The 27,651-nt window shown below is 54.9% G+C and overlaps 8 protein-coding genes across 8 annotated transcripts; 4 read left to right on the top strand and 4 right to left on the bottom strand.

Moving 5' to 3' along the window:
• Positions 1–168: 168 nt before the first annotated feature.
• BCV69DRAFT_289038 (aldehyde dehydrogenase) lies at positions 169–1,940 on the top strand (the record flags this gene model as incomplete). The annotated part of the gene is made up of 2 exons (XM_025493657.1): positions 169–814; positions 900–1,940. The coding sequence occupies exons 1-2, from the start codon at positions 317–319 to the stop codon at positions 1,938–1,940; spliced, it is 1,539 nt and encodes a 512-aa protein (XP_025351257.1). The 5' UTR covers positions 169–316.
• Positions 1,941–7,285: 5,345 nt separating this feature from the next.
• BCV69DRAFT_296395 (hypothetical protein) lies at positions 7,286–8,542 on the top strand (the record flags this gene model as incomplete). Its single annotated transcript, XM_025494004.1, has 3 exons — positions 7,286–7,606; positions 7,698–8,057; positions 8,150–8,542. The coding sequence occupies 3 exons, from the start codon at positions 7,286–7,288 to the stop codon at positions 8,540–8,542; spliced, it is 1,074 nt and encodes a 357-aa protein (XP_025351256.1).
• BCV69DRAFT_279995 (P-loop containing nucleoside triphosphate hydrolase protein) lies at positions 8,418–12,857 on the bottom strand. Its single transcript, XM_025491448.1, has one exon. The coding sequence runs from the start codon at positions 12,708–12,710 to the stop codon at positions 8,679–8,681; it is 4,032 nt and encodes a 1,343-aa protein (XP_025351255.1). The 5' UTR covers positions 12,711–12,857; the 3' UTR covers positions 8,418–8,678.
• A 198-nt stretch (positions 12,858–13,055) lies between these two features.
• BCV69DRAFT_296393 (COG2-domain-containing protein) lies at positions 13,056–16,476 on the top strand (the record flags this gene model as incomplete). The annotated part of the gene is made up of 6 exons (XM_025494003.1): positions 13,056–13,502; positions 13,582–14,853; positions 14,922–15,353; positions 15,427–15,655; positions 15,733–16,075; positions 16,149–16,476. The coding sequence occupies 6 exons, from the start codon at positions 13,056–13,058 to the stop codon at positions 16,474–16,476; spliced, it is 3,051 nt and encodes a 1,016-aa protein (XP_025351254.1).
• Positions 16,477–16,602: 126 nt separating this feature from the next.
• Positions 16,603–17,954, bottom strand: BCV69DRAFT_279994 (hypothetical protein). The gene has a single exon (XM_025491447.1). It carries the CDS (start codon positions 17,723–17,725, stop codon positions 16,661–16,663), a length of 1,065 nt encoding a protein of 354 aa, XP_025351253.1. The 5' UTR covers positions 17,726–17,954; the 3' UTR covers positions 16,603–16,660.
• BCV69DRAFT_279992 (galactose-1-phosphate uridyl transferase) lies at positions 17,952–19,782 on the bottom strand. Its single transcript, XM_025491446.1, has 6 exons — positions 19,623–19,782; positions 19,403–19,545; positions 19,276–19,333; positions 18,692–19,191; positions 18,334–18,621; positions 17,952–18,261 (listed from the first exon to the last, which is right to left on the bottom strand). The coding sequence occupies exons 1-6, from the start codon at positions 19,705–19,707 to the stop codon at positions 18,130–18,132; spliced, it is 1,206 nt and encodes a 401-aa protein (XP_025351252.1). The 5' UTR covers positions 19,708–19,782; the 3' UTR covers positions 17,952–18,129.
• Positions 19,783–19,923: 141 nt separating this feature from the next.
• On the top strand, positions 19,924–21,413 carry BCV69DRAFT_289035 (nucleotide-diphospho-sugar transferase). Its single transcript, XM_025493656.1, has 3 exons — positions 19,924–20,213; positions 20,306–20,698; positions 20,777–21,413. The coding sequence occupies exons 1-3, from the start codon at positions 20,077–20,079 to the stop codon at positions 21,273–21,275; spliced, it is 1,029 nt and encodes a 342-aa protein (XP_025351251.1). The 5' UTR covers positions 19,924–20,076; the 3' UTR covers positions 21,276–21,413.
• Positions 21,414–21,440: 27 nt separating this feature from the next.
• On the bottom strand, positions 21,441–27,540 carry BCV69DRAFT_279991 (hypothetical protein). Its single transcript, XM_025491445.1, has one exon. It carries the CDS (start codon positions 27,473–27,475, stop codon positions 21,563–21,565), a length of 5,913 nt encoding a protein of 1,970 aa, XP_025351250.1. The 5' UTR covers positions 27,476–27,540; the 3' UTR covers positions 21,441–21,562.
• Positions 27,541–27,651: the final 111 nt, after the last annotated feature.

The raw sequence follows: 27,651 nt of genomic DNA, 5'->3' as shown, positions 1-27,651 counted from the left end.
ACGGTCAGTGGACGAAAGCTCGCTCCTTCCCGCATCGCCGGCCATTGGATCCGGTCCGGTTTCTCTGCCATCGCCTCGCAGCGCAGCCCGAGACCTCGGCCTTCGCCCCCACAACTCCGCGACGTTTGCTCCCACATGAGTCCGTGACTGCCGGCGGGGTGAGCATCCCCGCATTACCGCACGCCTCTTTGGGTCGCCGGTACCACACCTTAAACGTTACCCCGGGTCTCGTCACCTTCGCGCTTCTCCATCCTGACCCTACCTTGCAAATCGACCAAGTACCCGCTCTTCTGCCGTTGACGCTACCATCGCCACCATGTCGTCGAACAAGACCAGCCCATTGACCGAGACCTCCTCGTTTCTCACGCTGCAGCCGGTGCCAGCCCTGATCGGAGGCACGGTCCTGCTCGAGACTGGACGCACCTTCGATGTCATCCGACCAGACCGGGAGGCTGGTCCCAAGGTCCACTCAGTTGTGAGCTGTGGCCCGACAGAGGCGACCGCAGCAGTCGATGCAGCAGCGGCAGCGCTGCCAGCCTGGAAGGCTACCTCTTACACTGAGCGCCGAAACATCTTTCTCAAGGCTGCAGAGCTCCTGCGCCAACGCGCCGAGGAGTACACCAAGCTCACAGCAGAGGAGACTCCCTTGGACCTGGCTTTTGCTGGATTCGAGATCGGTGGCCTGGCCATTCCTCAGCTTGAAGAGACTGCAGCTGTCATTACACAAGCTCTCAAGGGGGAGTTTCCTCGCATCGATGCCTCCGGAAAGAGGGAGCTCATCCAACGAGAGCCCTACGGTGTCGTACTAGGCATCGTGAGTTCAAGGCTGAGAATGCTGCGCTGACCGATTCACATGCAAGCCCACTCATAATCGCTCTCCCCGCCTAATGTTCTCGCAGTCGCCCTGGAACGCACCTTTCCTGTTGGCCCTCCGAGCTATCTTGAATCCCCTAGCCGCTGGCAACACCTGCGTGCTCAAGACATCTGAGCACTCCCCTCGGACCAACATGGCTTGTGCTCAGCTTTTGTATGATGCTGGACTGCCCCGTGGCGCCCTGTCTGTCGTCCACTCTTCACCAGAAGACGTCGTCGAGGTGACGCGCACGCTGATTCGACACCCGGCCGTTCGCAAGATCAACTTCACGGGCTCAACGCGAGTGGGGCGTCTGATTGCCGCGGAAGCGGCGCAGGTCCTCAAGCCTTGCGTTCTCGAGCTCGGAGGTAAGGCGCCACAGATCGTCCTCGACGATGCCAACATTCCTTTGGCTGCGAACAATGCCATCGTCGGCGCTTTCATGAATGCGGGTCAGATTTGCATGGCGACCACCATCGTCATCATCGATGCTAAGGTCGAGAAGGAGTTCCTCGCTGAGGTCACAAAGATCTTCCGGGAGAACCGCGAAGCTCTTCACTACTACGCAAAAGGTCCTTCCCAGCAGGTGCGAGCTCTCTTCTCTTCTGCGTCGGCAAAGAGGGCCAGTGAAATTGTGGATGACACTTTGAAGCAAGGCGCTCAGGTCCACGCCGGCGAACCCAATGCTGTCAACGTTGAGAAGGCTCAGATCCCTCCTATGGTCATTTCTGGAACAAAGCCCGACATGAGGCTCTTCATCGAGGAAGCCTTTGCCCCTCTACTTGCTGTGACCTCTTTCACAACCGATGATGAAGCCGTCAAGCTTGCCAACAGGACCTCTGCCGGCCTTGCTGCCTCGGTCTACGGAAGCAACGAGACAAGGGCCCTACAGGTGGCAAACCAAATCGAGTCTGGCCAGGTACACATTAACTCCATCACTGTGCATGATCACCCAACCGTTCCCCACGGTGGTTGGAAGGAGAGTGGGTACGGCCGTTTCAATGGCATTGAAGGTATCAAAGAGTTCACTCAGACGCGAACGATCACCATGACCCAGCCATCAGCACTCCCGTTCTTCATCTTGTAAAGCCAAGTTTTGTCCCAGGATGAGCGGCCAGAATCAAAGTATGTGTGCCCTTGAGCGGTGTGATTTATTGCGACAGTCGAGAAAGTGGTGGCCGCCATAGCGGGCGTAAGAGTCAAGCAATGTCCGCTCGACCAAGGAGCGACGGTGTCCCGAAGGTCTGGGGACCTGTTGACCAAGGCTACTGTAGATTACGCTCCAGTCTCCAGAGAGGAATTTCGTGAGCTTGCTTGGTGGGGTCGGACGACAATCGGTCGAGAGGCTGGAGGTCATGTCTGGGCTTCCGGGAAAAACCTGACGCAGTCAAAAGCCTCGCCTCTCTCTCACAGGGTCCAGTGTTCGCAAGGTACATCGAGGAGCTCAGATGCCAGAACGACATGGGCCGCGCAGTCTCATTCCAGACAAGAACGCATCTTGCCCTACTGTACGATTCGTTGGGAAGCACACTGAAACACTGTGGTTGCGACTGTCCCGAGCATGGATTTGGTAGGCGCCATACTGTACAGTAGCGCCGCGGGTACTATAGATGATTACTGCCGTGAATATTAATTGCTAACGGATCCTTTTGCACCCGGGTGAGACATCTTCACAGTATCACAATCTATTCCTGCTCTTACAGGACAGAACACCCTGCAGACACAATTTTGACAGGAAGAACTGTGCCTAGTCGCCTGCGGGCCATCGTTTCCAGAGAGACTACTTTGGGAGCCACTCTTACATGGCTAGAGTAAAGGTACTGTACTGTATCGAAGGTCATGCTCCCTCAAATCTTTGCGCGCGGAAGTGTATGGTGAATCGCGTTGAAGCCCTATATGACGTACAGTACATCATTGAGAGGTTTGGTGAGACATCAAAGCTTCAGAACGGGCAGAACGTGGCTACGCATCCGAGTGTACTGTAATGTACTACAGTACAGTACCGAAAATTACAGTACTGTACTGTATACGTGCTGACTGCAGCACAAGACGGATGATACTCCTTTCGTCACTCGATTCTAGCCAAATGAGATCCAGGTTGGCAGGCTTTTGCAAAGTCTGGCAACCTGCCTCAGACTTTGGCCATCTGAGTTAAGATTAAGCCACACCTTAGCAGTGAGAGGGCACTAGAGCAGTGTCTGGCTGCCAGAATGGCATGCGCATGCTTTCAGTACTGCACTGTACTGAAATTCAGTACTGCACTGTACTAAAAAGCAGAAACGCCATGAAGGGGTAAAAAAAAAAAAAATTGACAGCAAAAGCGGTCTCATTCAATACTATATGCAAAGGTCCAGGTCTGGATCACTGCAGCGAGCGGCCTTTTCTCTTCTGAAAGGCGCAACGATTGTGCTTCGTAGAGAAGCAAAGGCTGCTATTGTAGTCGGACAAAAACACTTGTCCGATACTGTAGCAAACAGCACTTTGATGCATAAAACGCATACTGTATACGCTACTGTACTGTATTGTATTTCGGTCCGTACTCCGCGTTGCAATCAAGAGAATATGCCTTGTACTCTAATCATTTTGCTGCAGACGTGGTGAATGATGTTTTCAGTCCAATGGGTCGAAGATTGTGCGTTGCGTGATTTGCAAATCAAAAGGTAAAAGTTGCAGCAAGTGCGGTCATTGCGTCGGATCTGAGGCAAAAACATCGAACCGTCTGAGCAGGTTGTACTTCTTTTGTCACTCAATTCTAGCCGGATGGGCGTCAGATTCACCGCTGTGCCTAGATTTTGGCCACGACAGAATCATTCTGGCAGAATACTCATTCCACAGTAGTCGCATGATACTGCTTTAGTGCTTCAAATCTGCTCGACTGTGGCTTGACTTCAGACTCAGCTAGCTGAGATGCGAGGCAGGTTGCCAGACTTCCTGTCAGGCTGCCAATCTGAGTCTCATTTTGCGAGAATTGAGTGACGAAAGGAGTACTGTAGTCGGAAAAGTACTTCTGCAGGCTCTTCTACTTCAATTGCAAATACTGTAGCGTGACAGCTGAGTTTGAGAGTCTCCTTTGCGCGCTGAGGATACTGTATCTCGAAAGCCATGCAATGACACCCAGGCAAGAATGCTTCGATCGCCCGTTGCTGTGTTCCGGCTTGCAAGGATCGCCACCCTACAGTCCTGTACTCACAAGTATATGTACACATCAATCTCTCTGCACATCTCCATCTACGCTCACTCCTTTTGTTGCACAACAATAGCCAGATCAGATTCATTTTAGCAGTCTCCCTGGCGATCTGCTTGAGCAACATTTCAGTCCACACCAAGCACTAGAGCAGTATTTGACTGTCAAAATCAAATTTGCAGGCTGCCAAAAGTGTTTTGCGCTGGCTGAACCTGAGATTTGTGAGCCAATCTGGCGTGCATTCCGCTGTGTGCAAGTGACAAAAAGACTGCTGTAGGAGAAGCTGCTTTTGCGCACGACAGCACTCTGCAAACGTACCCCGCCTATTGTATGCAACGATACTGTACGCGAATGTTTGAAGAGGTCTCGCCCTTTGCCCTTCAAGCGTAGACATATGGGAACGAGATCGGCAGCTTGACGGTAAGTCTAGCACATTGCCTTGTATCGGGGCAATCCGTGCTGCAACCCAACCTTAGTGGAGACTGGAGCAGTCTTGAGATTTGAGCTCGTTTGCAGAAAATCTGTAGACCTGCCGGCCTTTGCTACGCCCTGCCAAAATTTGCTGCACTTGACCAGGCGAGCGACAAAGAGAATAAAGTACTCAATGTGCGGGTCTAGAACAGAATTACAATGCAAGATAACAGCTGAGACTTGCGTACGCAAAGATGAAGACATATTGTAATGTTCTTCGTCTGTATGGCTACAGTACAGCTGCACAGTAGGGATTGCGGCAACACTCAGGTCTGCGCAGTACAGCAGCAGGCAAAAAGCAACTGGACTCACCGGACAAGCTGCCCAAGGAAGTGCTTTTCTTCATCCGTCACTCATTTCATGCTACTGTAGGAGAGACGAGAACTGGGAGCTTGGCAAACATTGTGACAGTCTACCTGGGAAGTGAGCAATCTGAGCCTAGACTTAAAAGACACTTCAGCTAGCGTCATGATAGAAACTGCGCTGCCGAGAAACTTTGGCTTGGCTGAGTATTCAGGGGACGCACCTGGCAGATGCTGCAGCTGGCTAGAGCTCACCCAAGAACAGAGTGAACGGCCAATGCATGCCTCCATGGTACAGTACAGTACGTCAACATTGAATAGTACCCTACAATTCAGCAGCTCCGTGAGCGTCATACTGAGCTTCCTTGACCATACTGTACAGTACATCTTTCAGACAAAAATCTGCCTAGCGTCACCGCCTGACATGAGATTTGAAGGCCTGCCTTTTGCTGTGTTTGATGGTCTGCACTAGCCTTGTCACATCACTAGTGTGAGGCGTTATACCAGTTCTATGGCAACGAACGTGACTTTGTGACTTGTCAGCAATCTTTCGGGCTGACTACGGTGTACAGTAAACTGGCATGCTAGGCTCAACTCCAGCTGTTTAGGAGTACTGTCAGCAACGAGGAAGTACAGCTTGTTTTGTACAGACTAGCAGATCACACACTCCATTCACCTTCAAGAGCCTCACGGCAAGATGCGATACAGTATCGTACAGTACTGTACAGCACTGCATAGTTGCCGTAGGCGCTGGGGAGTACAGTACACGATACAGTAACTGGACCCATGAAGTACTCTCAGGAAGAGTTGCGGGTGCCCTTTCTTTAACAATCTGTTGAGAGCATCATGGGCATTTGCGATGCAGTATGGAGCTGCATATGAGCTGCGATTCGCAACACTGTACAGGACTGTACTTACACCCAACTTAAGGTGATGATCACCGACGTTGCTCTGACTGCGTTCTCTTTCGCTTGCGAGACCTTGCTGTGCTGCCATCTATCTCACTCGCCGGCGTCCAAGCCATCTGTGTCTGCTCACCAGCATTGAACATACGAGCTGCGCATTTGCGTCAGACTTGGGTGGTACGAAGGAAGGGGGGAAGGGGGGGAGGACAATGCCGTGTCAACAGGTCGGCCTTCGCGCATCGAGCTCTTTCGTCGTCCAAGGCCGTATCCTTGCTGAGTGTAATGCTGTATGAGTGTTTCGGAAGAGGAATCTGTAGTAAGTCATTGAGACCTGGTGCATGAACATTCACTCTTCTGGATTCTGTGCAGTGTCCGTGAGTGGGCGGGCCGGCGGCCACCTTTCTTGTAGTGCATCACGTCGGCAAAGTCCTCGCGAAGGTCTGATACTTCTTCCGATAGAGCAAACGGAAGTCCCTCAACCAGCAAGCCCAAGAGACGTTATCAAAGAGGGTGAAGAGCGGTCGAGAGACAGTCTCTCATATCTCTCATATCACAAGATAGCTCGTACGAAGCTCTTGCAGTGGGAGCTCACTTTGACGCATCGCCATTCAATTGACGACCGGCCGTCAGCAAAGGTCTCCCTACGGAACAGTCCGGAACGGTCCTCGGTACGGCCGCACTCCCATTCCAGGGTCCACACCAAAGAGAACGGACTCGTCACAGTGATGCGTAGCTGAATCACCTCGACAGAGCATCGGCCGAGGTTCGCCCTCGGGTGTTTCACTTGAGAGGCAGTCGGTATCCAGCTGCATGGTCGGCCAGCACCGCAGTAAGCTCAGCAGCGGCGTCATCGATTCCCGCAAGGCTAGGGAGGACTCAGTCTCCACTGCTAAGGCGGAGACACCACTGAATAGGACGCTAGCATCGAAGCAGAAGTCCTTCTCTAGTTGTCCTTTAGGCTCCCCTCGTGAGGAATAGGGCCACTGAGTGGGCATGTCTAGCGTCCCAGAATGGTCCTGAAATGCTTTGCTCCGGGTGCAGACCTCGAAAGCATTGACCTTAGGCTCTGATCACCAAGTCAGCCTTGCGATTGGACAGCAGGCTTCCATGATGCTGTCGAGCGTTACGGCTTGTCCACTTGCTGCCGTGCAGCCATGCTGACGACGCTTGTGATCCTTTGCCCGCACCGGCGAGCTGGCCAGCAGTCGGGTCCATATGAGCTATCTCGGTGCCCCTCGGTCATATATATGGATCTGTCGGAGATCCCTCTCGAAAGTTGACGACGACGACGGCCTCTGCGGAGCAGTTCCCACTGCTCTCCAAGCCTAGGCAGCGTGTACAGACCAGCGTTGTAGTCAACCTCCACCAATGCATCTCGCCCGCGCTCGCCTTCCGGACGCGACTGTGGAATCAATCACCTTTCCGCCAGCTTGCCTCCCTTTCCGTCGTCGCCGTTTCTCTCTTCTGCCCACTTATCCATACTTCGTCTATGGCAGGCGATTCTCCCATACTGGCCCTTGCCTTGGTGATAGGGACGCCGATCTTGCTGAGATATGCATCCGTGCTTCGCATGTCGTCGAGGCCCCGTCTGCGCCGCAAGATTTGGGGCCCTGCAGATGTCCTTCTCCTCCTGGTCACGACTGTACTGGCCCTGAGTCACGTCTGGTCCTTGTCGCCGTTTTCCACCTCTTACCGACAAGCAAGAGACATCTTCAGACTTACGAGCTTACCCATAGGAGCTCCATCTGCTTCACTTCGCAGTAGGACAAGCACACTTACTCCTCACGATCTTGGACTGCAGAGCTTCGCTGCTATGGCAGATCATGAAGATCCCAACGACGGCGATGCGATCGAGCGACTGCTGCACCGATTAAGCAGTATGGCCGGTAGAGTGAGTTCGGAAATGAAGGGCTCTTATCCGTTAGCGGAGAACATGGAATCGACCATCTGATCTGCTGTCCGTTCCGCCTTTCGCTGGTCAGCAAACGTACCTGCTGCTTGGGCCGGTCCCCCTCTTGGAGTGTCATTACTGCAAGCAGCCCTTGGATCTGACCTTGTACGCCCTAGTCAGGGTGCTCACAGACTATGCAATACACTTCTTGGCTTTAGGCTTCCTTACGTGCTCTTCTGCCTCAATGAACAGGATAGATCAAGGCTTCGCTCCTCTATGGAGACCGCATCCGATCGAAGCCTCGAGGCCCGTGCTGTCGGCATCAAGACTCAATTCACGACACTGGAGGGGGCCAGCAACGGTGTTACTCTCGCTACTCGTCAGCTTGGAGAGCGCCGTCACCTTTGGCCTGCTGGGGTGGGAGGAACGGCAGACCAGCTGGTGGAATCATGTGAGTTCGCGCCCTCTGTCCGATTGTTAGGCCTGTAGTCGCCCTTTCTCACGATAGTGCATGGGGACTTCCTCATCCTTTGTCCTTGACAGTGGCATCACAATGTGTTCTTAGTGCGGCACATCTTTCTGCTGATTCTCGTGGCTCTGATCTACCTTTACCCGACCACCACCAATCCCCGCGGCTCAGGTTCTCTACGGATTGCAACGGCGCTGGGAGCCACTCGCGATGCTCTGACTCGCACCACTTCGAACGTTGCTTTGGTTCGGGCGGGCAGAGATGCGGTATGGCAGGACACTCCCTTACGCTCGAAAGTCGTAGATTATTACGCTACGCAAGACAGCGACGTGGGGGAAGAGGTACTCGCTGAAGCAGCGCGAAGAGGTGTCCTGAAACCTGGCGCTCGGACGCAAGCATCAGGCCTGGTACTGACGAAAGTAGAAGAATTAGCTAGGTCTGCACCAGCGAGTGACACAGAAAAGTAGTGGACTGTGCCCGTCGTTGATAGGTAGCCACATGAATGAACAAATCAGAGTACATTGAATAGATCGCCAATCCGTCTGTCGAGCTTCTTCCCCCTCACTTACAGCCCCTTCGACTGCTAGGCATTTGTATATACATCTATTCATCACTCAAGCCGTTGTCCGAAGCATATTCGATCTCATCGTCATCACACACGAAAGAGCCGACGGAGTACGTGTCGTCTGGATCGTCGTTACCATGTCTGGTCCTCTCGGCATGGCGGGGGCCCTCGTGGCTATCCGGTGTGCTGGGGGGCCCATATCTGCCGCCGACGAAGCCACCCACCGTCTTGCGTCTGAAAGGAGTGGGTGCTCCTTGCGTCAGCAGGCTCTGCTGGTAGACGGATTTCTGATTGTATCCTCTCGGAGCTTGCGTGGGCTGGAAATCTCCTACGTGCTCGAGGTCGCTGGAGCCAGCCGAATCGGTGTTGGCACCCTCATCGTCAGAATCAGATCGGACACCACGTCGTTCCTCATCGGTGTCTCGATCTGCCTCGAAGCGAAAGAGTGCTCTTGAGGTAGGTGAATTGCCAATGCGCTTCTTTGGCAATTTCTGTCGCTTCCTCGCCTTTTTTACGTTAACTTCATGCTTGGACGCCGCCGTCTCTGCGAGGACGCGCTTCTCTGGCCGCACGTTACCTCCTTCGAGATCGGAAGAGAGCTCGTGGAATGCTCGCGATCCAAACTTGTTCGCCTTTCTCTCTGAGAGATCGGGTGTCTGGTCGGGTGAAGACGTGAGAGCCATCGGCTTCAGGGGCCTCCGCCCGTGACGATTGACTATGGGCGAGTCAGCGGCTTCCTTGTTAGATGAAGTCCGCAAAGCAGAGCGAAGAACACCATTCGCTGGCGTGCGTACGACGTCGACTTGATGGAGGTCTCGAGATTGAGAAAGAGATTCGGAGGACTCTGCGACGTTATGAACACCTTCATCTGCTCGCAACCCTCTTGCGTCAGACGTTGCTCCAGGACCTACGCGCTCGGCCGACTGAACGATTTGACGGTCGTGGGCAGCAAGCGAGGCGACGAGAGGATGAGCCTCGCGTCGTCGATACACTTCTGGGGAACTCTCACGACTGGAAGCGCGGTTCTCGACTACTTCTTGAGTCAAGTTGGCTAGAGCTTCCGAGTCCATGGTCCAAGAGACGTCAAATTCTTGAGAAGAGTTCAGCGCCTTGCTTTCCGGTTCCTGCCGTGCCCTCGACATTTGGTCAGCTATAGGTGGCAATCGATTTTTTGCCGACTCCAGGCCATCAGCACATCGTGTTGCCTCAACCACCTGGGGGACCGGTGAAGTGCTGGCTTCGTGTGGATGAACGATCTCTATATCGTCGCTGGACCAGTCATCAGACGATTCGACCGCAAGTCGTTGCGCTGGCCGTCGGACGCCGAGTCTCTGACCTCGTTTGCGAGACGACAGACTGCTTTGCATCAGAGATGTAGAGCTTTTGAGGTTGTCCGAGGGCTGCGGAAGAGCGCCAGCGTTGCGCTCGTCGTCAGAAGCATTTCTTTGATGAGCTCGATGGAAATTCAACCCCCTTTCAAGAGCTTCGTCGTCAGAATCGTCGGAAAGATCTTTTCGACGACCTTCCGCGAGGACCTTCCCTGAGGCATCGTCCAAGTCTTCATCATCGCCTTCTTGCAGACGGCTCTTGCCCTTTTTGGAAGTCAACGATGAAGCCCGCAAGAATCCCATGAGAGCACCTTCGGGTGCATTGCGCTTCACATCGGTCAAACGCTCCTTGCGTCGCTTCGCCTTTTCCGTGACTCGAGCGGTCTTCGCTGCGAGCGGCACCTTCTTGCCGATGAAGTCAGGCCTGAAGTCAGGTTGGTCCAACTCCTCGAAGGTGGGAATGGGCCGTATGCTTGGAGGAATAAGCCGAGGCACGTCATCAAATAGGGTAACACTGTGGCCTGCATTGATAGTCTGTTGCACCCCTTTGTAGGTGTCCTTTGATTTCTGCCAGATGCTAGACTCTGGTCCTTCAGACATGAGGACTACGATCCTCCCATCTCTCTTGCGACCCGTTCGACCGACCCGTTGAAGCATGCGAACGGAGTCTTTCACCGCCTCATAGCAGACAATGAGATCCACCTCGCCAATATCGAGGCCCTCCTCCCCTATCGAAGTGGCCACAATGACATTCACGATTCCTTTCTTGAACTTCTCAATGATCTCCTTTTGCTGCTTCTGTGTCAAGCCCCGGCCCTGTTTGTCAGCCGACTGGCCGATGAAAGAGGTGGCCTTCAATCCTTCATTAGCATTTAGCAATTCTACGATCTCGTGTACGCACTCTCGAAGGGAGCAAAATACCATGACCCTACTGGATACGTTCCCTTGCTGCTGCTCTTTATTGAAGTGAGAAATTATGGTGTCGACGGCAGCTACCATCTTGGGGTGCGCTTGATCTGGGATCGATGCAGCAAGATTCAAAATCTGCGCCAACTTCATCTTCTTCGCATCCTGCTTCTTCATGCTGTCGACTAGATCTTGCACTCTACCGCGAAACATCTTGATCGAAAAGACGTCGAGGTGGGCACGAGCTTCAGCCATCCGAGCGGTCTCTTGAATTGTAGCTCCCAGCCATCTCTTCTTCGCAATAATGTCTCTGCGTTCGGCATAGACAGAGCGAACACGGAAGGGATGAAGTGTTGAGGGGTCGGCGTTTGGTAGAAGACCATGCTTCACTAGAGCTTCACAATTGTCTTGCATCACTGCCAGGTAAAGATCACGGATGTGTCTGAAGTCATCCGTCATCTGAACGATGATCGTCTCTTCGTGCTTCTTGTGGACATATTGGCGTATGTCTAGCGCCTCCTCCGTCCGTAGCTCGATGAGGCTAATGTGGAGATTATCGATCACCTCTTGCACTCTCTCGGCAGTACTGCCTGGCGTAGCAGTCAGCGCAAGGATTCGAAAATAGGGATTGACGGCCTGGATCTGCGCGACAATATTGCAGTACGCATAATTTCCCGTTGCCCGGTGCGCTTCGTCGACGACGAGGCAAACGATATCTTTCGGATCCACGTCTCCTGTGCGCAGATCGTTATCGAGCGTTTGCGGCGTCATGTAGAATATCCTCTTCTCTTGCCATTCATCGCCTCTTCTGCTCCTGCTCGTGTTTCCGGTCATTTCGCAAGCAAGATCCCATGGTAGCCCACAAATGCCATGACAAGCCATCTGCTGTTGATTGACGAGAGGCCTTGTCGGAGCAACGAAGACGATCTTGCCTTGGGGATACCAGTGAAAGAAATTGAGTATGACAACGGCGGCGATGAACGTCTTTCCGAGGCCAGTAGGAAGTGCTACTAAGACATTGTCGTATAGAGCCCTCTGTACAATGTTGAATTGGTAGTCACGCTTAGTCATGTTGACTGGGTAGATGAATTTCTCAGCTGCCCTGCTATCGAGCTGCAGCTTCATCGAGTCTGGGGGAAGCTTGACACTCCCTGGCCGCAGTTGTCCTGAAGAAGCTTCTCGTCCGATGTGATGGTCCCGCTCTTCCCATTCTTCGACGTCCCAAGGATCCGGAAGGTCATCGCTCTCTTGCGTCTTCTGAAGACCCCCTGATCGCATCGGTTTCCGACATCTGCTTGCCACATCATCAGCCCTCTCCCACTGTTTTGTACGCTTCGCCCTCTTCGTACCAGCGTGCTCCACGCGAGCCTGAGAGGACATGACCAGGCATCCGGATGCTGAAGATTGAGCGACCTCACCAAAAAGGTTTCGCTGGACGTACTGTGTAGGCGGAAGAGGACCAGATGATGTGCGGATCAAGGGTCGTCCTCGTGAGGCTGAGGGACCCGCGTCCATCTCTCCTCCACCATGCTCCGGCCCTCGACCTGTATGCGAGTACGAAGCATTGCGCTGCCCTTGATTCGTCCTTCTGTCCCCGTTGCTTCCGTGGCCATTGGCTATCGAACTGCCGTGAACGCCTGACCGCTTTGCTACGGAAGGGTCCTTAGATCCCCATGCATTGGTCGAGGCATCACTCATCGGCGTATCCGCATTTCCATCAGGCTGTCCATTGTTCCTGCTTAGTAGAGCGCCAGCTACGGCGTCGATGTGCGCAATTGCTGACTCGTCGAGGTCGAACTCATCGAAGCTATCGGTATCGGCCTCGACAGTCGTCATAAGGCTCGGCGCACGAGCTGTGTCGGCAGAAGAGTCTGGTCGAGAACTCTCAGACACGATTGAGGTGCGAAGGTCTTCAGGCAGTCACGGGGCTGAGGTGCAGGCAGGCGATGACCTCGAGGATGGTGTAAAGTGGCGTAGTCGTCGAGGCTTCAAAGTAACAGCAACTCGAGAAGCGGCAAGACGCGTCGACGGAAGTGGGGCGGAGATGGACGGTGCAGAGGAGCGTTGGGCGGAAGTGACATGGGGCTCACACTCACTCACCACTTCCGTCGTCTTGGTAGGCCTGCTGTTCATCATCGTTACGTCCTCGGCTCCTGTTCCCATTGCCCGTTCGATGCTGCCATGGCGACAACGGAGCATCTGGAGTATGAACATGATCACACTCGGCCGGACAACCACCACATGACCCTGCCATCTGCTACGCCCCTCTCCCACTCTTCCCCGGCTCTGCGCGCAGGCGAGGTCTTCAATCCTTCTGATCTGTTGTGCTCTCTCCTGCCTGCCTCACTTGGATCACATTCGAAGCAGCTTACAGCTTACGACGACCAGCTGTCAGGAGAGCTGGAGACGGTCGTAGATGACGAGTACAAAGAGTTCATTGCGCTTGCTGCGAGACTGGGAGGCGAACGACAGCGGATAGACCGGCTGGCGCATTGGGCGGGTGACAGCGGGCAAGAAGGCTTGGAAGGCGTCAGACTTTGTGTAGACAAGGAGAGAGATGAAGTCATGGCTGCGCAATCGGACGTACTGCACTTGCTGACCAGTCGGCAAGCCATCGAAACGCGAAAGGTGAGACGAGAGTATTTGGGCTTTAGACACTGCATTACGAGAGATGCTGATCGCGCCCTACTTGTGATGCATCTCGCAGACGGATCTCAGGGCATTGCTCTCCTTCTCAGATACGGTACAGCGCCTCGAAGGCTTGCTGCTGATCCCGACAGGGGCTGAAGTAGCGAGCTCGTCTGCTAGAGCCACAGCGAACCCTTCTCCACGGCCTCATCACGGAAGCGCCTCCAGAGCAAGCGGCCGTCCTCACGAAGATGATGACGACCTCATCAGAAGAATGAAAGGGGAGCGACATCCAAACAATGAACAAAATGGAGGTGATCGCTCTTCATTAGAAGATGAGCTCGGTACATATGATTCCGATGCCTCGTCATCTGCTGTGAACCGTCGCAATCTGGCGAATGTCGCTCTGCAATCCGAAGCGATGCCAAAAGCTGCTCCGCAAAAGCAGTTGCACCATACAGGCCGCAATCTTGATCTCCCAACAAGGATAGCACGAGCGAAAACAACTTGGGAAAGTCTCGACTTCCTTCGACGAGCCGCTGCCAAGCTGCCAGCTCACGCGAAGGATGCGCAGATCCTTGAAGGCTCATCATCAGCGCTTTCGAACAAGGTCCCTTTTCTTGAGAGACACGAGCAGCGCCTCTCGGCTATTCAGACCACACTGAAGGGAGACCTACGCAGCTTGTTCAGTCGTCTCATGACACCTGGAGCTTTACTGGTCGAGATCGATGAGCCTGCCGGGCTTGTCTCAAATCCGAACAGTATCGGCGATCTTGATCGATGGAGCCGGATCGCGCCTGGTTTGTCGCAATCGCAGGCGCTCTCCGAGAAGATGAAAGAGAGAAAGACATGGATGATAATGCTTCTCGAGGCATGGACAAGCATCGGCACCGATGTCGAGACTTCTATCACTGAGGTGCAGGAGCATCTTTGCGAGAAATTTGTCGCACCATGGTGCCAAGACTTCGTACGTCTTGATCGAGATGTACGAAATACCCACTTTCGAGCGTTGGCGTCCTCAGCTGCTTCTCACCTGCAAGTAAATGGGGGCCCTCCGCTGCTACATACTGACGACACAAGAGACATGAGCCCATTCCTTCCGATGTTCAACACGATCATTCGCTTTGTCCACAGTATGCGTGGACTGACAGCTCTGCTCGAGTCTTTCGACCCGATTGGGAACCGACCGAAGACACTACTGTCTAGCGATGAGTCCAACGAGTCAGCACGGAAGCGACACAGCAGAATACAACCGTTCGAAGCTGTCATTTGGTCCAGTATCTCGACTGCATTGATTGGACAAGTCGGGGAGAGGCTGTTCTATGTCGGCGCACCGGATGAGTTCCATCGCGTGAGTGTCTTGAGCACTGATCTTTTTCTTATGTGTTCTGACCAGTAACTTCGCTCCTCCAACATCAGAATTATACCACCACACAAGATTTCCTCGATATCCTGTCTCATTACTGCCCAAGCGCAGAGGCCAAGAGAGCTTGGCGAGAACACCCAAGCTTTCTTGCTTTCATGAAGCGCTGGCAACTTTCTGTATACTTCCAAATGCGGTATCGCAGTATCGCCACCTCGTTCGAGAGCGAGCTCGCACCAATGCCACGGAGCTTTGCTACGCCGAAAGAAGCGCAGCCATTGCCGTTGCTCACAGCGACACAAAGTGCTATCGTTGCCTTTGTGGCGCCTTGGTCGCGGAGTGCTCATCTGACTCCACTGATCGCGAGACAGCTGAAGCTCAGCTTGATGGTCGTTGCAAGGTACTATACTTGGATGTGCGATCAGCAGATGCTCCTTACTAAGGTCGAAGGCCAAGTAGATGAACTCAATGCAGTCTCAAATCGACAGGTGAGTGAGCAAGACTGGGTACATGTCAATGCAAAGTGACTGATACGATCCTATCCATATGTGGCCACTGTAGTTTGCAATTTCTCAGGGAGGAGGAGCTATTCCATCTCGCAGTGCTACACCGGACCTGGACTCCCAAACTCTGGATGAACGCAGTCTTAAAGCTCTGGCTATCCTCGCCGCAGATGCCGTATGGTTCCGATCAGAGGCTGCTCGTCGGCTGAAGGAAGACATCATTCCAATGACCTCCTCCACCAGAGGGTGGAGCGAAGAAGCTTCGACTTTACCGTCTGAGATATCAGGTAAGGCAGCCAATTCGATAGTGCCGCTACACGCCCGCTTTCAAGCTAACATTTCGGTCATTGTCACGTTCTCACAGCTGCTCTTACTGATGCCTTTCCTTACGAGAGCAGACTACTACCCTCTGTTGGTGCTGCCATTGTATCGCTTCTTAAGAGTCGTTGTGCAGAGGCTCTCCGCCTTGTCCGCTCTATCAACACACAATATCGAGGGGGCACTAGCGGTCCCTCGACGCCCAACGCTGAATTGCTTAGCAGCCAGGTAGAGCCTAGCTACTTTGTGCCACAGATTTTCAGGCCCCTGCGAGCTTTCTTGGGCAAAGGCGACAGATCTGGCGAACAATTCATGACGCCCGGTAGACTGGTCGCCAAGGAGTATAGACTATCATGGGCGACTGAGGTGGTCGACGATGTGGCGATGCGGTGAGCAGTCGAAGAGTGCACGGCGACAAAAGCCAGCTTATCTGATCCTCCTGCCTTTCCGATCCGCGAATAGCTATGCCGCTTCATTGACACAGATGATACAGAACTACGAATCGCTCAGACGTCTCAAGCGCGGCAACATGACAGGAAGTGGTGGATTTGGAGGCTTAGCAAGCTCCTTTTTCCGAGGTGGCAGCAACTTCAGCAATCAGACTGCGCCGGGTACGAGCAACGGCGACGATAGCGAGTGGGTCCGTATGCAGGTGCAAATGCGAGTCGACGTTGCTCGATTGGAGCAAGATCTCAAGGAGCTGGGTGAGGTAGGGGTGGACATCGATCTGGACCGGAGCGAGCCATGGTCCAAATTGAGAGCTCTGGCGGCGGGACAGGACAGAGTGTGAGGAGGGAATATCATATCATCATGTCACATAGCGCAATAGAGGGCATTGGTCAGCAGTATCAAGACAGATGTCGTCATCAACGCAAATCTTACAGAGCGCTGATTAGTGCGAGCTGCCACTTCGGGCGTCAGGTCGGGTTGAAGATTTTTTATTGATTGCCAATCTAATTATAACGTCGTCTGCACTACGAGTGCGCATAGACAGGGCCGTGCCCATGTTCACTGCTGTGCAGGCTGTGGGAGAATCCATCCTCGCCAATCACGGGACTCTTGAGTTTATAGGGAGGAGCCAACACGATGCTGGCCTGTGATATTCTATTCGCCCTCGGATCCACCTCGGCCGTGTACTGCGGGATAGCTCCAGCGAGATAGCTGTCGTAATACGGCTGGTTCATCCCGAGGTCCTCCTTGCTCTCGGCAGCCTCGCTTGGCAGTGATGGACGACGAGGTGCCCACGGCTGCGTATAAAAGTCGCCATCCTCTCCGTTTTCAGTGATTCGTGCATGCTTGCGGGATCTTCGACACAGCCATGCGAGACCGCATGCAACTACGACTGCAATGATGACGGCGCCGACAATCAATACCACTAGCAGGACCGTATTATGTGAAAGGCTTTTGGAACCTGATGCTGAAGCGGCGACAAGAGCCGTTGCAGAAGCAGCGGCAGAGCTTGAAGCCGTTGACGACAACGGCGTCTGGGAGGACGCAGCGTTCGTCGTAGGGACCAGGCTGGTGGAAGATAGGCTCGTGAGAGTTGAGGATGTGCTAGGACTCGCAGTTGTGATAGCTGCGATGATACTAGACGCTGTCTGCGTGGAGCTACTGGACGTCTTGGTCTCTAGCGAGCTCGTCGACTTCGAAGTGTTTCGCGACGACGAGGTAGTTGAGGTTGTTCGGCTCGCCGAGGAGGATGTGGAAGTTGCATCTTCCTCATCATTGATAGAGACAACCTGGCCCAAGCGTGGCCCGACTGATGAAGTCGTTGCGGTGGGCCTGCTTACTGCAGGCACGGTAATTGTCATGGTGACACTAGCAACTGCAGGCTTCCTCTTGGCCCACAGAGCACGTGCCTGCACCGCATCTGCATCTGCTGAAGAGGTACTAGAATCTACCGCATCAGAGGCAGAGGCCGACGCTGTCTGCTGAGGCAGGAGATCATCGATGATCTTCTGCCCCAACCTTGGAGCCTTTGCACGCGCCAAGAGAGGTGGCTTGGATACAACGGTTGAGCAGATTGAGGTGTGCGTCATGCTTGTTTGAGTCGTTGAGACTTGTGTGCCTCGGCAGTATGTGTGGAGAAGGGGAGGGAGAAAGGTCGACCAGCGACAAGGATAGAAAGCACCCTTCTCTCGAAAGGTGAGTGGGGGCTTGGTTGAACAAGAAAGCGTCGATGAGAGCACCAGGCTCTGTAAACTATCAAAGTCTTCGACGAAGGGAAGGGAGAAGGCAAAACGGTATGAACAGATGGCAGAGAAAGGACGCAAAGACGCTTAATATTTTCCGACAAGGGACATGGCGCCAAACGCGAGCGGAGTCGACGCGTAGATGTTCGAAGATCACAGTGGAGCGCAGGGGCCATGGCCTTTTTTACGGATAAACGCCGGAGAGATGGTGGTATGCCACTTCCGCACCCCTTGCACGTCGCCCGATCCGATTAAGCAGCGCCAGCGTCGCCCTTGGTGATCCTGACGGTGTAGTGTTCTTTTGTATCGACATCCCTCAATTGCTTGGCCGCTTGCTCAGCGGTCAAATCTCTTTGAGGCTCTCCAAGCATCTCAAAGCCCACCTGTTATGCGAGAAGGGGTCGGTATAGCTCAGCAAAAAGTAGACGCGAAGGCCGCCTTAATGCAAAACTCACTTGAAACTTCTTGACTGTCTTGCTTCTGAGCAGAGGCGGGTAGAAGTGCACGTGGAATTGTGCCTCATCCCACTGCAGCTCCTCGATCTTCTGCTCCTCGCTGAGCGACGATGCCTTGCGAGGTGGCAGCGGTCTCTGGTGCAGACCCATCGAGTACGGGAACGAGCATTCGAAGAGGTTGTCGTATCGTAGCGTCACCTCCCCCATGATCGCGGCAAAAGATTGCACTTGGGCCGACGAAAACGCCAGCAGATGGTTCAAGTGTGCGGAGCGAGGCAGGACCAGGACCTACATCGTAATCAGGAGGCCGAATGTTAGCGAACGCAGTGCCCTGAATCGTCGCATCGAAGGTACTCACCTCGAAAGGCCAGACTGCCCAATAGGGAATGACAGCGATCCAGTCTTCGTTGCTTGCAATCACCCTCGGTGTCCCAGGCTGGTCCATTTCCCATTTGGCGTATGTGAGAAGCAGGTTCGGACGTCCGTTTACGCTCTTGGGATCCCCTTCCCTGTCATTGCTCGGATTCTGTGCATACTCCCACTGGCTGGCGAGCGCCTTACCAGGTTCTTCCGGCACGTAATCCAAGCTCCATACTTGGCCGTGAGGATGTGGATTGGAGCAGCCCATTGCGGATCCCTTGTTCTCAAATATCTGAATATACTTGACGAAGGGATTGTCTAGCGGTATGGAGGCGTAAGCTGCTTTCCAGGCCTCGATGATTGGTACGATATGCGTTGATGGTGAATAGGGGGGAGTGCTCAGGTTTGCGATGGTGAGGTTGTGAGCTGGGTTGAAGCAGATAACAAAGCACCTGCCTCTGGCGGGTTGGGAGCGTATCAAGGGGTGTGGGTTGATGTCTATTGCACAGCGAGAAGGAGAGGCCGTACTCAGGTCAGGTCGCAGCTCTCACTTGTCTTTCTCAATTGTAGCTCTAGACTCACCTTGAGGTCTACCAACAGCAGTCTCGGGCTTGAGTGCGGCGAAGTCGTTCTCAAACATCTTGGAGTGGATGGCAGCTCTTTAGCACCAGCTTTGAATCAACAGCTCAGTGATATGCAACACACTCACATGCGTTGAGCTGTACGAAGGCGTCTTTTCGCCAGTAGCTCGCTCGTTGCCGGGACAGAGGTAACACTTTGGGTCGTACTCAGGGAGCTGAGGTACCTCTGCCGACTCTTGAGCTCCTTGCCAGGGCCTCTTTGTGCGGTGAGCTGGTGGATTTCGCAGGGAGGGAGGGGAAGAAGGAGCTCAGAGGCAGGTCTAGAGCGTCTTGCAGCAGGCCACTCACGCGAACAGAGTACCCATGACCGCGAGAGAGGATTGTACCGTCTGTGGGTGTGTTCGCTTGGATCAAAAGGAGTGGTTTCCGACATTGAGAAGAGCTAGATTGGCGTTGCAAAGGGTGGGGTTGGATGGCGAGGAGGGAGAAAGGTTCGAGGGAGAAGGTCTGTAGTCGTGGAAACCGGCAAAGTGGGGCCCGGCGCTTCTTCCCGATCGCTCCGCACAGATCTCCGGTTCCGCGTGGCTTACGTTTTGCTGCGTGGGGAAGGTCCCGCGGGTGAGAGTGCTCATCGTCTTCTCCACCTTTCCACCTCGTCGTCGTCCTCGCCGTCATCATCTTGTGCCTGTGGGCGTCCCTATCGCTCCCTCCTGTGTGGCTCTCTTCTCCTTTCCTCTCTCCTTTGCCTCTGCTCTGTCTCTCCTCATCCGCCATCGTTTCCCATCCTTCTTTCTCCCTCCTCATGTCTCCCAGTCTGACTTCCTCCACGGATAGTGGCAGCACAATCCTTTCGTCGAGGTCATCTGCCGCCTCGTCGGCTTCCACAAACGGATGCTGGGCGACTTTGATGACTGGAGACATCTACATGCCAGGTCTGGCGTAAGTATCGCTCACGCATGCAGCGAGACAAGCTCGCAGCTCGGACGCGAAGACTGATACCCTGTGCTTTTCGTCATATCTCCTCTCTGTAGCGTCTTTGCGCATTCGCTGCTGCGAGGACCCCACGCATCCGCTTATCCTTTGGTCGTCATGACTGTCCGCGGCTCCTGCTCAGCCCAAGCCATTGAGACGGTCCGACAGCTGGGCTGCAAAGTGGTCGAGGTACAGCGCATGGGCATCCCCGGCGAGGCCAAACAACTCGCCCAGCATCGCTTCGCCGAGGTGTGGACGAAGCTGCGAGCCTGGGACCTCGAGGAATATGATCGAGTGGTCTTGGTCGACTCAGATATGCTGGTGAGGGCCAACATGGATGAGCTCTTCCACGTGGAGTTGCCCAAGAACGGCCCTCAAGGCAAGGAAGGCATCGCAGCCACCTTTGCTTGTACCTGCAATCCAGACAAGATCAAGACTTACCCTGCTACCTGGTGAGCATTCGTCGTAGGCGCTGGGCCTCACCTGTGTCGCTAATTGGTGCTGACTGGCCTTTGCTTCTGCTGGTGCAGGATCCCGCAAAATTGTGCTTTCACGCCTCAGTCGCACCCTTCTTGCCTGACAGCCCCTACGCCCCTCACGGCCGACTCGCCACCGACGTACCACTTGCTCAACTCTGGCCTCGTCGTCCTCTCTCCGTCTTCCTCCGTCCTCATAGACATGGCTCACGAGATTGCCTCCTCTCCAATCGTACAGACGTATCGTTTTCCTGATCAAGACTTTTTGGCTCGATTCTATCACGGCTCCTTCCGACCTCTTCCATACATCTACAATGCATTAAAGAAGCTGCGCCAAGCTCACCCCGACATGTGGCGGGACGAGGCGGCCAAGAACGTCCATTACATTCTTAAGAAGCCCTGGGACACGAGAGACATTGGCGGGGTCGATGAGGAGACGCACTCCTGGTGGTGGCAGGCTTGGGAGGCCGCTCAAGCCGACCGAGCAGGAGGGGTTACCGAGGAGAATTGGGTCAACTGTGTACAGAAGTACGTCACCGCCTTACAGGTGTAGGCCCGCTGGGCAAATCCTCCCCTCGGCCAGGGGTGCTCCGGTCCTTCCTCTTGCTTTGGTGCTCCGTCTCGCCGACCGTCTCTGACAATTTCGCAAGCGTCTCACATGTACTGTACAATAGTTCTATGCATCGCGTCTATCTTAATCAGCATTATGTAAATGAACATCTTGATTGGCTGATCGCAAGAGAGTGTTACAACAAGATCGCACAAATACAAACAATACCAGAAGGCCCAGAGGGGAACCACGATTCGCTCGGCCCTTTATGTGCTTGTCCTCGGTTCCGCTCACCTGCCGCCCATGGATCCTCCCCGTCCTCTGCCCCTTCCCGCCCAGCCGGACCCGGAGACACCGCCCAACCCAGCATTGCTGCCGGTCCCAGCACCTCCTGCCGGTCCGAGAGCTCCTCCTCCTCGTCCTCCTCTGTTGCCCCAGCCACCGCCACGAGGGAACGCCCCATGGCCATGGTGCGCGTTTCCACGTAGCCCCCCACGGACTGCCCCACCCGCACCGCCTCGAAAAGATCCGCTACTGGGGAACGGAGGCGAGCCAATGCTCGAGGGTCTATCGGCAGTAGGGCTAGTATTGAAACGCTCATTCGCTCGATCTACAGCTCCGGATGCAACGCCGCCGTTGGAGGAAGACGATGCAGCAGCTGCCGCTGCGGCTCCGCGTCCAAGGATGCTGAGGTGTCTTTGGGGCTGCACAGATGCAGGTGGTGAGCCACCTGCTTCAGAGCCGCTGTCGGCGGTGGAGTTCTTACTGTTTGGTTGTGCAGCTCGAGGTGGTCCAGGTACGTCCACTGGTGCGAAGCCGGCACTCCCGCCTCCTGCTCGGAGGGAAATTGCGTTACTGCCCGTGGTAGACGTGCTGACGGGAGGTGCTGGGGTCATAAGAGCTTTAGGTCCTTTAGGGGGATTGAAGGGCGCGGCTACAGCTGCGGTCGGCCCGGAAGGAATGTGACCCGGCGGTGCACTAGCAGATGAAGATGGTGCTGATGAAGTTGAGGCGGTGACACTGTTCCTGCGCAGAGCAGCAGGAGCAGCCGGGACTGGGCCCGCGAAGCCTGCGCTACTTTGTCGTAGGCCTTGTCCTTTGGGACTAGGAGTAGGCTCGTTTGATCTGCTTGCTGGTGTTGATAGACCATGTGTTGACAAAGCTGCCGGACCCGAAGGTGGCAGGGCCGGCGTTGATCCTGGTGCCAGTGCTAGTGATGGCGAAGGCAGCGCCGCTCCTGTCGAAGCGGGATGCGCGGCGGCCTGAGACGACGCGCTTGCTGACCTCGACATAAGAGGACTACCGAAAGTGTCTGGCCCAGGCGTTGTCAAAGGAGCGAGTGGCATATTGCCGGGGACAGCGAAGCCACCTTGCGGACTCCAGCCCCCTCGCGGCAAGGGTCCTGGAAGTGCGTGAGAAGATGGAGGACTAGCAGAAAATTTGCTCTGCGAAGGGCCCAGCGGCGGCGAGATTGCTGAATTGCTGACAGCACGATTTCCTGGTAGTGTGGCCCTAGCTTCCGTACCTACAGAGGCTCGGGGGGCAAGAGGAACCTGCGGAGCGGTGTGCCTGGAGGCGGTCACGGATTGTCTGGTTGACGACACTGGTGACATCTGCGATGAAGTGGCGGGCCAGGCAGGGATTGCAGGCTTTGAGATCGTGCCCGCAGGAGCGGCTGGGGGAGGACCAGGTGCGGAGGGTATCAAAGAATCGCTCGGACGAGGTGAAAGAGCAGTCCGCTCTGGTACTTTGAAAGACGAGACGGGTGACGCTGTAGCCCTGATTTCCGGCGATTTTGGAGAAGTCAACGGATGTCGCAGTGGTGGCGGAGACAGCACTGGTGGTCGTCCTTCGGCCGAGTCCGGCGCGGGCTGGGCGTCTGGAACACGCGGGGGAAGCGGAGCCGGAGGGAATTCGCTGAGACTGAATGTGGCAGAAGGACCAGAGCCAGAATCAGAAGGCACAGGCAAGCCGTAGCTACTAGTGCGGACTGACAAAGGAGGTGGAGGCAGCCGACTTGCAGAGGGGAGGACTCCAGCGATGTCGTCCGCCGCTAAGGGCGGCGACATAGCAGAATTTGCTCGCTCGCCAAGGGTGTAGGTAGTCGCAGGTCCGGTCGCAGGCTCCATAGAGGTAGCGGATAGCGTGGGCATAACTGCAGCTGCCTCGGCTTTGCGTTTCTCGGCCTGCTGCTTCTTCCAATCAGCCAGTGACAATCGCGCCCTGGGTTTCTCGGGTTCTGCAGGAGCCAGGGCGGGAGTAGCGGGTGTCACGCTCGCGAGCGGCTCCTCGACGCCTTCCTTCTTGATTTGAGGATCGAACAGGTCAGAACGCTGAGTCGAAAGCTCTTCTTCGAGTGGTGTCGGTGAAGTTCTTCCTTGCCAGATTCGTGCCTTATCATCTTCAACAACCTTCGTAGAGCTATCTACAGACCTCTTCGAGCTGCTTTTCCTCCTCCGAGCACCAGCGGAATTGCTCCCGCCCATCACGTCTGACGAGTCCAAGTCAGTGGAATCGGCATCATCGACTGTATCGATTCGACGACGCGACTGACCGGTGGAGGGACTTTTGGCTACTTCACCCAGCGTGGAAGACCTTTTCCGCTTCGGCCGCTGTACAACATCACGTTTCGCTACCTCTACAGCACGGCCGGTCTTTGTTGTGCTAGGGCGTCGGGTTTTCGGACGACCCACGTAGCCAGATCGGACAGGCTCGGATCCCGACGACATGTCTTCATCCTCCTGCTCACCGTTCAGGACTCCTCGGCGTGACTGACGGTTGACTTCGTGGAGCATTGCTGCCCGGATTGACCTTCCATTGTCATCGTCCTGCTCATTTTCACCGTTCCGTTCACCTTCAGAGGCGCTTGTAAGAGGCGAGCTGGGTTGGACACACGACAGCTTCAATCGCTGCCTCTGTTGCCGTTTCGACTTCTGACCGCTTCGAACGTCGTCCATCGCATCGTCCTCTGACGACAGCTCGCTCGAGTCGTCCGCATCGAAAGCAGCAACATCTTTTCGATCCTTGTGCTTCGTCAAGCCGCTCTTGCGCGCTGCTGCTAGACTGACCTGTCTTTTGGCCGCTTTCGCCGCTCTTGCCTTGTTCGTAGCAGCTGCTCTTTCTGCTTTCCTTGCATTGCGCCGATTCGTCTTATCCTCGCGATCAGGATCATCGGCCAAGATGTGGTTGGCTTTTAGCCGAGTACCGGCGATCCTCTTCTTGAGAGGTAGAACTGTGGGGAGATCAGAATCATCTCCATCAGGCTCGTTCGCTCCCAGCATCTGCAGAGAAAGACTATCGTCTGCGCTATCCAGGTCACTGAGGCCTTCCAAAGGCTCCGTAATGGAAGACACGTCCGAGACGACGCCTGGATCTTGCTCTTCATCGGTCTCACCATCGTCCAGTCTATAATCAGATTCGAATTGGCTCGCACCGTTCAATTCGTTGCTTTCGTCGCCAGGGGAGATGATTCTATTCGAGTGGCGGTGTGAGTGCCCGCGCTGTTGGATGGTCTGCGCGTGCATCTCGCTAGCAGCGGACCTCTGCTCGTTCCAGAGTCCTGCCCGATCCACAGCGTCTTTGATGTCAGCCTCCAAGACGCGTATGACTTTGCCTGGCTGTGTGATCCGTCCCGGCACAGTCCCGTTCATGAGGAGCAGGTCTCGTGCATCCGGTGTATCTTCGATGTCAGCAGAGGAAGGGGGCGTGAGCGGCATAGACAAGCCTCGCCACCATCTTCGGACGCCGACTAGAGGGGCGAAGGAAGGAGTCCTGATCCTTCGATGAGAGTTCCTGGCACTGCCTGGAATGTTGACATTCATGAGTCCCATGCCCTGCCCCACACGCAGCATCTGAGCTACTGCACAGTCCTGCTTTCTAGCATTGTGAGAGCTAGCGCTGCCACTACTTGAACCGCCCTGAGGGGTGGCGGATCCAATACAACTACAGAAGGAAGTACTCAAGAGCGCCGTTGTGGCTGAATTCATCTTCCGTGCAAACAATGTAGAAGAATAGGGAAATTCGCCTTTGTTCGCCATGTCAAGGGCGGTTACCGAGCGAGGCCTTGTGGGCGTCTCCAGAGCGGGATTCTGGACGAGCTGGGGCAAGAAATGCACAATGTGTTGATCATCCCATTCCCAGCCCAGGACAATTTCGTGTGACTTTGCAATATCCCGCAGCGCGAAGAGGCCGAAACAAATGTCCGGATCACTGTCTGAGGTCGCACCAGACGTTGCATCAGCACCCAATGACGCGAAAGCAGGAGAGCTGGCTCTGGATTCTCCAGAGGGAGTCTCTCGCTCGTGTTGGGCGCCCGCTTTGGTTTTGTAGAAGAGGATTGGGCGAATGACTGCATTGGGATGACAACCGAATCGCGCAAATCTAGCCTCTGTGCCGAACCTGCGGGCGTCGATGGCCAGACTGAGGGGTGGTGGGAAGAGGTGGACGTGTGGTTTCGTAGCTCCGATGCTATGGTACTGATTCGTACGATCGTTCCTATACGAGTCCGCTGTGGACAGCTCGCCTCTGTACTCGCTAATGAAAGCTCCTGCAGGAATTGCAGATTCGGCGAATAGGCCATGCATGACTGGCTTGGAGAAGGAACGTGATGCCGACCAGGATCGCGCTTGCTCAGTAGGCAATGGCGTGATGAAGAGAACATTTGTAAAAATGGCGGAGGCAGCGCCCTCCGAGATACCCTTGACGTACACCTCGCATGCGGCGTCAGATAGGGACGAGCTTCGAATGGCAAGTGGAACACACTCATTACTGGTCGCGCTGAGACCAAGACTATGGACACGCTTCTTGCCCTCCCTCGAATGTCCGGGGTCAAAAGGCTGCTGAGCTGTGCTGCCGCTGGCCTCCTCTTCAGCCCCCAACTCGTTGTCCGCCTCATCAGTAGTGGCAAGTGGCGCGAGCAGAAAGCCATTTTCATCTGCCTCAACAGGCACCGTTGTTTGATCTTTGTTGTCGTGTATGATAGCGGCGAGCGTGTCAAACACAGCGGTTTCCGTCACCATATTTCGACGAATGGGAGTGAATTCGAAATGCCAGGCCTCCAGCTTGTCTGCCGAATTGAGGAGATCCTCGTCTGCTGCCCGTTCTTCTCGGGCTACTCCAGCCGGAGAAGAGACGTTTGGGAAATTGAGGGCTCTGGGAGTTGAAGCCGACGTGGGCGTTGCTAAAGGTGTCTTTCGAGAACCGGGCTTTGGTCCGGGCTTCTTGCGAGAAGCTTTTGGGAGACCGTCGGTACTGCTTTGACCCTCCGGTACAATGAAAGCAGTGTTGCTCAGGTCTATACTTTGGCTCAGTTTTCGCGTCTTCGACGAGCTTGAGGCTGCTCTGTGGTGTGTTGCAGTGTTATGATCGAGCTCAATCGGAGAGGCTCTCGATGCTACAGTATTCTCGGAAGCTGGATCGACCACCGCTATAGCTTGGGCAAGGTACGCGGGAGATGCAGAAGAGCTGATTGCTTGAGGCTGACGTACACTCGTCTTACGGGCTTCCTCGTCCCTTCGGCGCTGTTGCAGAGCTTTGGCGAAGGCTACATCCACTGGACGCGGATCGCAGACCTCGCACAGGTACTCATCGGGTACGCTGGAAGACGACATGCCGAAACAGGCACAGTGTTGCCAAACGAGACAGCGGTCGCACTGGATAGTGAAGCCGTCGTCGTCGTTCATGTCGCAGATGCAGCGGATGACTCCCCCATCATCGTCCCCCTGTTCACGATCCTCATCGGCTGCAGCTGGCACTAGGACATGCTCCTCAAGCATGTGCGGCCCGGACCTTTCATTACTAACTGGAATAGTAGAGGCAGCGGCGACATTCATCGCTGAGGCTAGTCCAGGCTGAACCGCGACATTGCTAGAATCGTGCAAGCTCGATGAGAGCTTGTCGGAGGTGTGCAGACTAGAGTCATTGTCGTGGGTCTCGACGGTGTAGATGAGGTTCCGCGGATGTGAAGAAGACGGCGCCTCTTTTTCTGTAGCTAGGGGCAAAGGGGTAACTGAGTTTGGCGCTGGGTGAGGATCCGACTCGTCCAACGTTGCCGGTCCCACAGTCGAGGATAGCGCGGATGATCTTTGCGGGTCGCTGTGGTTCACTGACTGCTCGCCATTGCCAGACGAGTCCGGATTTGGGAGAGCATTGGAGGTGTGAAGAGAGGGAGAGAGAACTGCTTGCTGTTCCCGCTCCTCGGCCATCCGGACCGTCCTCAAAGGGCAGGGGTGAGTGTGGGAATGGCGATACAGAAGGCAGGCAGGGAAAGTGGTACGAAGTCAACGAGTGAAGCACCTCACGCGGAAGCGCAAGGGCAGTGTCGGCTCCGAAGCGAGATTCCCAGGCGGCGCACTTCTTCCACCCTTCCTTCCGCCCCAGG

This window comes from Pseudomicrostroma glucosiphilum (assembly GCF_003144135.1).
Source record: "Pseudomicrostroma glucosiphilum strain MCA 4718 unplaced genomic scaffold BCV69scaffold_1, whole genome shotgun sequence".
Lineage (NCBI taxonomy): Eukaryota > Fungi > Basidiomycota > Exobasidiomycetes > Microstromatales > Microstromataceae > Microstroma > Microstroma glucosiphilum.
The sequence above is the reverse complement of the archived record's forward strand: the minus strand, read 5'-3'. Positions and strand labels throughout refer to the sequence as shown.